An 11,921-nucleotide genomic window follows, 5' to 3' on the forward strand; every position below is an offset into this window, starting at 1 on the left:
AGAAGCTTCCAGGGACTTCACATTATAAGAAAGACTTCACAGCTTCCTTGACAGAGTTTGCAAGGAGCCCAAATATGTTATTAAACAGAGAGAAGTGAAGATAGCAATGCATCCTGGGACATGGGTCAGTATCCAACGTTGCTGTAATGTTTTCAACTGACAAGTGAAACTTCTGTGATACGTAACCTGTCTTGGCGTATGCATACACTGGGGGATGACTAAAGCAAATTAACTTGTACATTACGCATGTTCACATAGCAGAACACTTTTTTTTTATAATTTTAAAGAGAAAACAATAGAACAAAATTTCAAAGCAAGATAGTAACAGAGTAACCATTACCTTTCCCTTCCTTCCTTCCTCCTTTCCCTTATCCCAGTTTCTGTCTCATTTTGAACATTTTGTCCCATTTCCCAATATCTATTATATTTTAGATTATATTTAGTCTTTCAGATTCTCACTCCAAGGAGGCAATATGATGCTTACACATGTGAGTCTCATTTATTTCACTTAGGAGTAGTCTTGAGTTGTACCCATTTACCTGTAAGTCTCCAGTTTATCCTTCTTTGTGGCTGAGTAGTACTCCATTGTATAGAAAGACTACATCTTTTTTATCCATTCCTCAGGCGATGGGCATTTGGGTTGTTTCCAAGATTTATCTGTGACAAATTACACCGCTATAAACATGGATGCACATATATCACTGTGATGATTAGAATTCTTCTAGGAAGATACCCAGAAGGGGAATACCTGGGTCCAATAGCACCAATAATCCTAGTTTTTGAGGAATTACTACACTAATTTCCACAGTGATCACACCAGTCTACACTCTCATAACAGTGGGGAAGTGTTCCTTTTTCCCCATAGCCCTGCCAGTATTTATTATTGGTTGATTTCTTGATGATATCCATTCTTTCTGGGGTGAGATGGAATCTCAGTGTTGTTTTAAGATGCTTTTTTTTTTTTTTTTTTTTTTTGTATTTTAGGGAAGGGTCTACAGGGTGTTCAGGGTCTCCTAAAATGGACACGTAGTGATTCGCCTATTTACAGCCTCCCAAGAGCTGAGATTACAGATGTGCACCACCATGTCTAGTCTCAATTGTCATCTCAGCACACCCGGGGGGTGGGGGGGACAGCACAGCAGGCCCAGGGATTGAACTCCCGGCTCCTGTGCCTGATTGCAGGCACTTTAATCCGCTGAGTTATTCTTCCAGCTCTGAAGATGCTATTCTTCTAATATCAAGTTTTCAAGCAAAAATTATTAGATGCAAATAAACAGAAAAGTGATACATATAATCAGGAAAAAAGCAGTAAATAGAAATGCTCTTTGAATGTTTGTAGATGTTGTATTTAGCAGAAAGACTTCAAAGAACTAAAGCAAGTTATGCTTTAAATTTAAATGAAATTATGACAATAATGAATCAGCAGAGAAAAATTCAAGTAAAGGTATAAAATTATGAATAATAAATGGAAATTTGGGAACTGAAAAGTATAATTAAAATGAAAAATTTATTAGACTAACTCCATAGCAGATTATGTATGGCAGAGGAAGGAATCAGTGAACCTGAAGATCGAGTGAGAAAAATTATCCAATTTAAAGAACAGAAAGTAAAAAATAATTATTGAAGAAAAATTGACAGAATCTTAGAAACCAGTAGGACAATAACAAGAGTGCCAGTGGATATATAGTATCCCAGTAAGTTTTCTCTCATTACTGGGACAAAACACCTGACACCCAGAGTTAAAGAAGGAGGGCCAGTGAGATAGCTCAGTAGTCTAAAGCACCTGCTTAGGAAAGCTTAGGCAAACACAGGGACCACGGTTCAATCCCTGGCGCCACATGCTGTGCCAGCCCCACCCCTCAGGGTGGGCTGAGCCAGCCACACCCGGAAAAAAAAATTAAGGAAGGAAAGTTTATTTAGCTCACAGTTTGTAGAGGTCTCAGTCCATATTTGGCTGGCTCTAAGAGTGGCACATGGCAGAGGGCAGCAGTTGATGGCAGTGGAAAACAGCAAAGCAGTAAGAGCAAAAAGGGAGGAGCAGGGGCAACAGAGGCAGAGGCAGCAAGCCTCTTCACTTATATGTACTCAGGCTATCGGGGGTGTGGCACTCTCATCCACCATCTCAGCACTGGGTCATGAATTACTCACTAACTCCAGAAGCCTGCCTTAGTACCTACATGAGGCCTTGGGGGGACACCTAGATGTAAACCCTAGCATACAGAGTCCCAGAAGCAGAAAAAACAAAGTTGCGGAAAAAAAACTTGACTCAAAACTTCTAGAATCTGATGTAAAATACTAAGTATATGCCCAAGAGTTCAACAATGTTCAGGTGAATACAGAGATCCACCCCTAAACACATCACTGGCAAACAGTCAGAGGACAAAAAATAAAAGCAGAGATCAGCAAGAGAAAAATGATTCCCACAAGCCCCAAAGCAGCAACATGGTGAACAGCTGGCTTCCTCCATGGAAGTGTGAGGACAGAAGCTGGTGAGCACCACAGTGTGCTGCTACAAACCCCCTAGCCCAAGGTCTGCTACCCAGAGGATCTTCTGCAAAAGCAAAGCTAACCTAAAGACATTGACACACAAAGACAAAGGGGTTCATGGCCAGCCTGGGCATGGTGGTGCATGCCTATAATTTCAGCATAATAATCTCTTTGAAGTCTTTCTGCTAAATACAACATCTGGGAAGGCTGAGGCAGGAGGATCCCTGTGAGTTCTAGGTCATCCTGGACTACAAAGTGAGTTCAAGTTCAGCCCAAAATGCATAGTGAAACTTTGTCTCAAAAAAAAAAAAAAGAATTTATTGCCACTTCTTACAACTATATATTTGTTTTTCTTACAACTATATTATGAAATGCATAAACTCAGCTACAAGTCAAAATGACCATGAAAGGTAAACATTTGGAATTAACTCCGGACATCAAGGCGGCCATGAAAGTGTCACTGGAGACTCACAGACAAGGAAGGAGGATGCCTGCGCTGACGTCTGTCAGGATCTCTGTGGAAGTGGACATGGAGAGCCCGTGAGAGGCTCTGACAAGGTCCAGATGAGAGTACTAGGTGGAGGGGAGGTGACCTTGCAGGCCCAAGTGGGAGGAAGATGGTGTTCCAAGGGAGCAGCAGAGGGGTGGAGCCTCATAGTGACAGGAGACAAGAGGGTCTTGTGCCTTAAGGCAGGGCCCACTTCCCACTAAATGGGGTGGGGTATGCCTCCCCCCACCAGGTGAACAGGTCCAGAATGCACTTCCCCAAAGCCCTGTTCTTACGGCAAGGACCGGGGGCCCCACAAAAGCAGATGATGCCAGGGTGTGTGCAAGGATGAGATCATGGTTAATCCACATCCTCCACAACAAAGAAACCCCTAAAAAGAAAAAAAAAAGAAAGAAACCTCCAAAACACGAGGAAGAATTTCCCTCCAAAATACCATACACATGGCCCAACAGAAATGTTCACCATCCGACCCCAGAGATGCCATGCAAGTTCTTTCTGCTCTTTATGAATAGGCCAGTCTGATCCTCCTCATCAGAGCTGTTCTCCCTTCAGATCTTCTTCGGTCAGCTGATATCCCTTCTTCATTAGAGCTTCTGCCGGTAAATGCATCCTGTTGCATCAGGGTTAATGTCCATGAGCACCAGCACAAGTTTGCCTAGCTGTCCCATATCGCCACCTCCACTCTGACCCAGTGCCAGCTGCAAAACCTGGCAGTGACCTCACAATCACTCCCCACATGTCTGTCTTCTGAAACCAAGAGTCCAGGTCTCTGCCTTTGTGACCCTCTCCAGGGGCCACACCCCTGTTGCGAGTCACCCACACCAGCCAGTCCAGGCATAGGGATCGAGAGAGTGCTAGCCACTCACCCAAGGCAGAGGCAGGACTCCAGCATGTCAGAGAAGCCAAAGGATCTAAAGGACCTCATGCCCACAGAGAGGAAGACCATGTGGAGGACTGAAGAGGAGAGGAAGATGTCTGACCTCACTCGGGTGCTGGAGTGGCTAGAGAGGAGGAAGGGAAAGAAGAAGCAACCTGTCCAGGTGTGTTCTGTAGAAGCGCAGGTGCAGGACATTGGGCAGCTGGAGCTCTGAACACCCACAAGATGAAAGTCAGAATCAAGAGTTAGCACTAGGGGGGAACTATTAGGGGATGTTAGAGAGGAGGTCAGTTAGGCTATCTGTATTTGCTTATAGGTGGTTATCAGAATTGGAATCCTGCCCTCCTCACAAAAACTGAAAGGGGCACAGTCTCTCTTGATTCAGTTTCAAAGGGATGACTTGAGAAAGATATTTCAGTGTTGAAAAGTAACAAGAGGTGGTAGATTGACATCTCAAAAGGGCAGAGAAGGCACAGGGACTGGGGGTTCAATCCCCGGGTCTGCTGTGCCAGTCCCACCCCAGGGGTGCACTGAGACAACAATTGACACTGGGCATGGTGGCGCGCACCTGTAATCTCAGCACTTGGGAGGTTGTAAACAGGCGGATCACTATGAATCCCATGTAATAGACCCTGAAATGCCCTGTAGGCCCTTCTCTAAAATAGAAAAAAAAAAAAAAAAGAGGGGGAGGGGCAGAGAAAAAACTGACAAGTTTAAGTTTTCTGAAGGAAATTCTCTAAGAAAACAGCAGTCAGTGTCCATAGCCAGAAAGAAGCCTACCTAAAGTTTAGTCAGGCTGGGAGGGATGTCAGCCCTGGACAGTATCTGAGACAGGCTAAGCGGCAGTGGCTCCTGGTGCTTAATGTTGCCAGGAGGCTGCCCCCTACCGTGTCCCACCCACCTCCTCCTAGGAGGGCTCCAGGATCAAGGGCATTACTTCCCCAATGGACACCTTCTGCTAGCAAACCTCCTCCTCCCTGCCCTGCCTCAAAGGCAGTTCTAACCTGCTCCACCTTTCTCCAGGAACTAGAGCAACCGATTGGCCTCAGTTTTCCCCAGAATTCCCTCACCCCAGGTTCATCACCTTTGGGGAGCAAAGCTATGCCCTTGGATTGCCAGCCCTGGGCAGAATCGCAGAAGCAGCGTTACTCAGGCGATGCTTATCCTGCAGCAACTTGAAGCCCTGCCTGTGCTAGCATTGAGCAGGGGTTACAGCTTCAACGGCCCTCAGCTGGGCTCCAAGGCAGGCACCGCGATCAAGCGAATTAATAAAGCACAGAGCTGAGTCCTAAACCCAGGCTTAACAGCTCCTGGGCTCTGAGGTCCTGCTCCGCCAGCACCCACAACCGCCTTCACTCTGCTCTCAGCAGCTCAGCACCCCGCCTTTCAGAAGAGCTCAGGGGTTCACTTCTCACATAGTCAGAAAGTCCCGACTGCCAGTTACATCATCCAAGCAGCACACATTTTCCACAAAGGTACTAATGATTTACCAATAGACTCCTGCTCCCCATCTTTATTTTGGGAGCAAGAGTGAGGGCTTGATTTTGGGATCTTTCAAAACTTTATTTCAATCACAAAACTCACATCCAATCTCCTTTCATTATGAATATATTCTAATAATGTTTTAGTATCCTTACCAAATATGTAGATTTTATTGTACACAGTTTTGGACCCAAGGAGGAAATAAATTTACACATCAAAAATATAATAAAACACTTACACATCGTTTTTCTCCCAGAAGCACTAGCTTTCTAAACAAGCTCCTAAGGAGGGAGGTGGCAGGTTTTATGAGGCAGGTCTCAGACAGCAGCGGGATAGGGTGGCCGTTAGTGAAGAGCTGGGTGAGGGTTTGCATGGAGCTCTTGGGCCTCTTCTCCCCTTTTTCTCAGGGTGGGCCTGGCAATGCAGGCTTTCTCCCCTTGCAGATTGCTTGTGGTGCTTCCCCCCATGACCCACCGGCAGCAAGGAAGACTCCCTAGGTCCCAAGTCTCCGCCACTAGGGCCTCTGAGCAACTGCTAAATGGTCCTGGGGTTTAAGGCTTCTCCATAAGGACCCCATCCAGCTTTCCCCAAACTGAGAGATATGTGGAGAGCTACTCAGATAACTCCATTAGAATGGAGGATGGGGCGGGGGCATTGTCCTTTCTCCTTCCCACCTGAAAACCCAGCCCCAGTCCCAGCTTGCACACCTGTCTCCACTCAACCAGATATAACCCAGAAGTAGACCAGCACTGCCCTCTGTAGATGGCAACCTCATGCCTCCTACCCTTAGCCACCCCAGGGCAGCTTCCTCCCACTCACCACCACCTTATCAAAGCCTTCTATCCACTGACACAAAGGTCACCATTCCCAGAGGGCCTTGCACCTACATGTAGCAATTATTTCATCTTCTACCTCCCTCAAGAACCTCACAAAGTAGCTCCTACCATCATCCCCATCCTTCAGAAGAGAAAACTAAGCCACCACCAAGAAAGCAATAATTTGCCCAAGGTAAGACAGCCATGGAACAATAGATGGCTCAGCTTCTAACCCAAGCCAAGTGACCAGAGCCTGCAGCCTGGGTCAGATTTGCCCTTGGGCCACAGCTCAGGGAGACCAGTGGATCGCATCCTTCTTGAGGTGTGCTAGCACCCCCACCCCACCATCAGCTTCCTGAATGGCGCCTTTACCCACTGGACTCTGAGGGCCCCTAATGAGCCATCTACCTGCTTCTCCCTGTACCTTGTAAGGCTAGGCATGGCCACAAAACAGGGACTCGGTTCAAAGTGGGCTGCACTTGGCTCCTCCACAAGTCACTAGGAGCCCCCAGAAAAGAAAAAGTCAAGATGCATTATGGTAACGCTCTGGAGCTGCAGAATGGGTGGGGTGGAGAGAAGAAAGGAGGGGAAAAGAAGGCGGAAGAGGGAGAGGGGAGAGGAAGGGAGAGGAAAGGAGGAGAGGCGAGGGGATGGGAAGGAGGGGAGGGAATGACCTGCATATTACATAAGCAGGACAAGCTCAAAGGCAGATTGGTGGCCAGGCAAGGAGGACACAGATAGGCCACTTGGGAGGGAGGGGACTTCACCTGGAGGGTGACAGAGGAAGCTACCAGTGGATTACAAGTGCAAAGGGGCAACACAAGACCTAAGGACTAGCAGGTTGTTCTGGGGCCAGGTTCAAAGCTACCATGGTGTGCCCAGAGGCCTGAGAGGCAGGAGGGAGATGGGGCCCTAGAGTATGGGTGTGGAGTACCCACTCACCAGGGAGCATCTCCTCCCAGGGAACAGAAGGCAGCCTCCTCTCATAGTCATCTGCAGCCTGCTTTCCTCCTTCCCTTTGCAGAAACAGAAGGTCATGGTGGTGGAGCCCCCAAAACCAAAGGTGAAGGGCATGAAGAAGATCAAGGGTATCCTGACGCGGCAAGAAGCAAGCCCCAAGATGAAGTTCCTGGAGCAGGTACCATGCCCGCCCTGCAGGCCTCCTCTCTCTCTCTCTCTCTCTCTCTCTCTCTCTCTCTCTCTCTCTCACTGTTCCCCTGCACCTTGCCTGGCCATTGTTCACTGAAAGCTCTGGAATGCATGCCTGCCCCACACTGACATCAAGATGACTCAGCCCCACCCAGCCCTCCCACGGTTTCCTGGGTCCCGCAGTACAGTTCCACAGTCAGCAGCATCTGCCTGCATGACGCTTTCCCCGCACCACTCCAAATGCCATCACAAACACTTGGAAACATCATGGCCCAGTAAGCACAGGCGCCTCCCTGCTACACAGTGAAAGTGGCAGCCAAAGACCCACTCCCTCCAAGGCTTGTGTATTCTCAGGGCCCCTCCATTCCTCTCATCTGCGGAGAAGTAAAAATGAAGCATCACTCAGCAGACAAGACTCCCACGCCCTCCACACTCCTCCGCCCAGGCTTCCCATTGAGGGTGGGGCAAGTGGAGCCAGATCCTGCAACCAGAGTGTGACCTTTCCTGCTTCCTCCAAGGCAATAGGGCAAACCTCCAGGAGGTCCACAGCCTCCAGCATATTGTACCAAGCGCCTTTCGGAGCAGAGCAGAGACGCCTGAGCATGTTCCCCAGCGTGTACGACAAGGAAGGTCCCAGAAGAACAGGTGAGGGAAGAGCCAGAAACCATCTTCCTTGGCACCCTGCTCTCAGGGGGAACAAAGCTCTTAGCCTCCTTAGGGAAGGGACCCCCCGCCAAACAGAGACACCCAGGTGGAGGCTTAGGGACTATGCCAGGGCAAGCTGGGCTGGCCCAGACAGGAGACAAGTGTGTGTCGAGGTCCTGTGCAGGCTCTGCATTCTCCCCAGGAAAGCCAGTGTGTGTGTGTCCCCTGCTCCCAAGCCATTTTGGTGACACTGACCTCATGAGTTGCAGATTTTCTCATTAATTCAGATACTCTGACAGTGTTCATGACAGAGGTACCAGGTAGAGTTCACACCCAGGAAAGGAGAAGCAAGTTCCTAATCCTGCCTCCACTGTCCTATGAGGAACACAGCCTTGTATTACCCAGGACACGTTTCTGTGTCTCTGGGCTTCAATTTTCTCTTATACAAAGTGACAGTAACATCACATAGTCATGGGGGTTTAGTGAGATGGTGACATAAACCACCTCAGCTTGACCGAAGGGAGGTGCTCAGTAGATGCCAGTGATCACCTCCAAGTAGAACACTCGCTAGCATTTCCGGTGGTCTGGGCCACTGAATGTGTGAGTTGTGCTTGAGGTTTTGGAGCAGAGAGAGTTGGTAAAGCAGGATTATAGAAGGGATTCCAGCCAGCCCCAGGGAAAAGTAGGCAGGAGTCTCCGAGCGAGCGGGAGTCGCCAATTTGCTCACACAAAATTGTCCCCACTGCACCCAGCAAAGTGTCCAAAGCCATTGAAACCAAGCTGTAGTCACTTGTCTGTCAAATTTAAATATGATTGGCTTTCAGTGTAGCGCAGGATCCTGGATGGAATCCTAGAACTGTTCTTCAGCGGAAAAACTCACCAAATCCGTAGGGGCCCTATAATGTGCCAATGTAAATTTCATAGTTTTGACAACTGTGTTGTGGTTATATAAGATGTGAACATTTGGGGAAACTGAGCGAAGGCTGTACTAAAATCCTCTTTTTTTTTTTTGCAACTACTCTGTAAGCCCACAATTATTCCAAAATACAAAGTTTATTAAAACTTGTTATGCAAAATCAGACTGGCTATGTGTCAGGGGAAACTCCAAACTTTAGACAAGTTTTCTGGGACTCCTAGTGTCCTTCCGGCTCTGAAGTCCTGGTCCCGTAAGGTTCATGAGTTTCTCCAGACCCTGATTCAAGTAGATTTTTCTCTCTTCCTTGGTTCCTAGTAACCCGCACACAAAACTGCCCTGTTTCCTTGATTTGGCCCCAACTATCTCACTTGATGCCTTTGTAGGTGAGCGGATTGTTACCAAAGTTTTGGGGGCAGCAGAGGGAAAGAATTACATCACAGAGCAAGCAAATTGTATATGCGACTCCCTGATTGCCAAGTTCTTTTTCTTCTCTCCCAAGATTTTTCCTGGCTACATTTCACTGTGGGAAATTCTCACCCTCAAGAATTGGATTAGGGCAAGACAAGCCAGGCACCCAAAGCACACAATTAAGGAGGCACACAGACTTGCACGATCCTGACAATGAGGGAGAATGAGTGCCTCTATGAGTTCTTCCTCACCCGGCCCTGAAAACTAATAAAGCTCCAATAACTGAAAACTGACCTTCAAGAAATGAAGATCAGGCCGGGAGATAGCACAGTCAAAGAACTGCTTGCCTGGCAAGCACAAGGTCCTGAGTTCAAACCCTGGTACTGAACCAAAAAAAAAAAAAAAGAAAGAAAAGAAATGAAGATTCATGAACTGATTGAAAATGTCGTTAAACTCCTCTTAAAGAAGTTCAGTGATTTAAAGAAAACAGACAAGTACAAGAAATTAGGACAACCATACTTGAACAAAATGATAAGTACAATAAAGCAATACAACCACTTTAAAAAATCCAAAAGATGAAGACAGTGTCTGATGAAAAGTGCCATAGAGCACTTTAGTGGGCAGATATGATCAAGCAGGTGAGTCACTGATTTCAAGGACACATTTTACATTATCCAGCAGGGGAGCAAATGAAAATAAAGGATGAAAGACAATGGAGAAAGCTTATTGAATTTAGGAGACACCTTCACTCAAAGAAATATGCATGTCATAAGCATTCAAAAAAAGAAAAAGGAGAAACAGACTAGAAGATTATTTAAAGAAATAGTGGAAGGGGCCAGGGTAATGGCTCAGTAGAATAAGTGCTTGCCTGGCACAAGGGCCTGAGTTCAATCCCTAGTTCCACCAAAAAAAAAAAAAGAAAAAAAAAAGAAAGAAGGAAAAGAAATAGTGAAGCCAGATATGGAGGCACATGGCTATAATCTAAGCATTTGGGAGGCTGAGACTAGAGGATCAAGAGTTTGAAGCCAGCCTGGACTATGTAGCAAGAACCCTGCTCAAAAAAAAGTAGCTGGAAAACGTCTCAAATTTGAGGAACAATATGAACATCCAGATTCAAGATGCTCAAAGGTCTCCCACTGAGTAACAAGACATCTACCCTGAGACTCATAATGAAATGGTCAAAAGTCTTAGCAAAAAGAATTTCAAAAACAATAGAAAAGCAATTTGTGCATATGAGGGAGTCTCCTATCAGTGAATTTCTCAGCAGAAATACTACAGGTTAGGATGGGAAAGGGGAACACTCAAAATAATGAAATGTTACAGAACACTACAGTCAAGAATACTATACCCATTTTAGCTGTATTTCAGAATGTAGGATCACCTATCCCAATAAGCAAAAGTTGAGGGACCACACCCCTACCCAAACTACCTTATAGAAAATGCTAAAGGGAACTCCTCAATTGAAATGAAAGTAAACTAACTGCATAAAACCTTGAATGTATAAAACTGACATGCAAAGTCAACTTCAGAATTTTTTAAATATTGAAATAATATTGGGTAAAACATTTTCAACTTAATACATGAAGTTTAAAAACATTTTAGCTAGGCATGGTGGTAAACTCCCTGTAGTCTCAGCACTGGGGAAGATAAGACAGGAAGATCACAAGTTCAAGCCCAGCCTGGTCAATTTAGTGGCTTAGTGAGACCCTGTCTCAAAATTAAAAATAGGGATGTAGCTCAGTGCAAAGGCCTAGGGTTAAATCTTCAATACCACAAAAACAAACAAACAAATATTTTGTAAAATATAATTCCAGGGAAACTTTTATGTTTACCTACATTTTCAGTGCTCTTCATTCCTTAATATAGATTCAGTTTTCTGTCTGGAGTCATGGGCCGGGGGCGTAGCTCAGTGGCATAAGCACAATCCCTAGTGCCTCAAAAATAAATAAATAAGTAAATAAATAAAGCTGCGATAGGTTTGGAGTCATTTTCTTTCCCCTAAAGATCTTTTACTGTATCTTGTCATATGAGTTTCTTGGTGATACATTCTTACAGCTTTTATATGTCAAAAAAATTATTTTTTGCTTCTGCTTCTGAAAGGAAGTTTTGTTGAATGTTGAGGTCTAGACTGATAGCCTTTCTTCTGTCAATCCTGTAATGAGGAGCTCTTCTCTCCTCATTCATGTTGTTTCCCTGGGAAGTTGGCCATTGTCCTCATCCATAGTTCTCTGGGATGCCACTTTTTCCCTTGCCTTCTTCAAACATGGAATAATTACACCTCCATGCCATGGACCTGTCCATGCCCTGTTGGGAACCAGGTTCTGCAGAAGGAGGTGATTGGCAACCAAGTGAGCAGGGATCCACCTGTATTCACAGCCACTCTCCATGGCTCACATCACTGCCTGAGTTACACCTCCTGCCAGATACACAGCAGCATTGGATTCTCATAGCAGTGCAAACCCTACTGTGAGTTCACAGGGGGAGGTTAAGGTTGTATGCTCCTTCAAATCACCCCAAAATCACCACCTTCTCCCAGCCCATGGAGAAACTGTCTTCCATAAAACTGGCCACTGGTTTTGCAGACCGTATAGATATCTAAGTGTTTTTTTTTTTTTTTTTTTTTTTTTTTTTTTT

General features: G+C 46.0%; 1 protein-coding gene across 1 annotated transcript in view; it reads left to right on the plus strand.

Annotated features, from left to right (window-relative positions):
* Positions 1-3,838: 3,838 nt before the first annotated feature.
* The window catches only part of CUNH16orf78 (chromosome unknown C16orf78 homolog), a 16,671-nt gene continuing 8,588 nt past the window's right edge, over positions 3,839-11,921 (plus strand). The window contains exons 1-3 of the mRNA XM_004643402.2: positions 3,839-4,035; positions 7,194-7,307; positions 7,837-7,963. Of these exons, the coding sequence (XP_004643459.1) occupies positions 3,886-4,035; positions 7,194-7,307; positions 7,837-7,963 (391 nt within the window). The 5' untranslated portion in view covers positions 3,839-3,885. The remainder of the gene's footprint in view (positions 4,036-7,193; positions 7,308-7,836; positions 7,964-11,921) is intronic.

This window comes from Octodon degus, unplaced genomic scaffold (genome assembly GCF_000260255.1).
Source record: "Octodon degus isolate 3935 unplaced genomic scaffold, OctDeg1.0 scaffold00173, whole genome shotgun sequence".
Classification (NCBI taxonomy): domain Eukaryota; kingdom Metazoa; phylum Chordata; class Mammalia; order Rodentia; family Octodontidae; genus Octodon; species Octodon degus.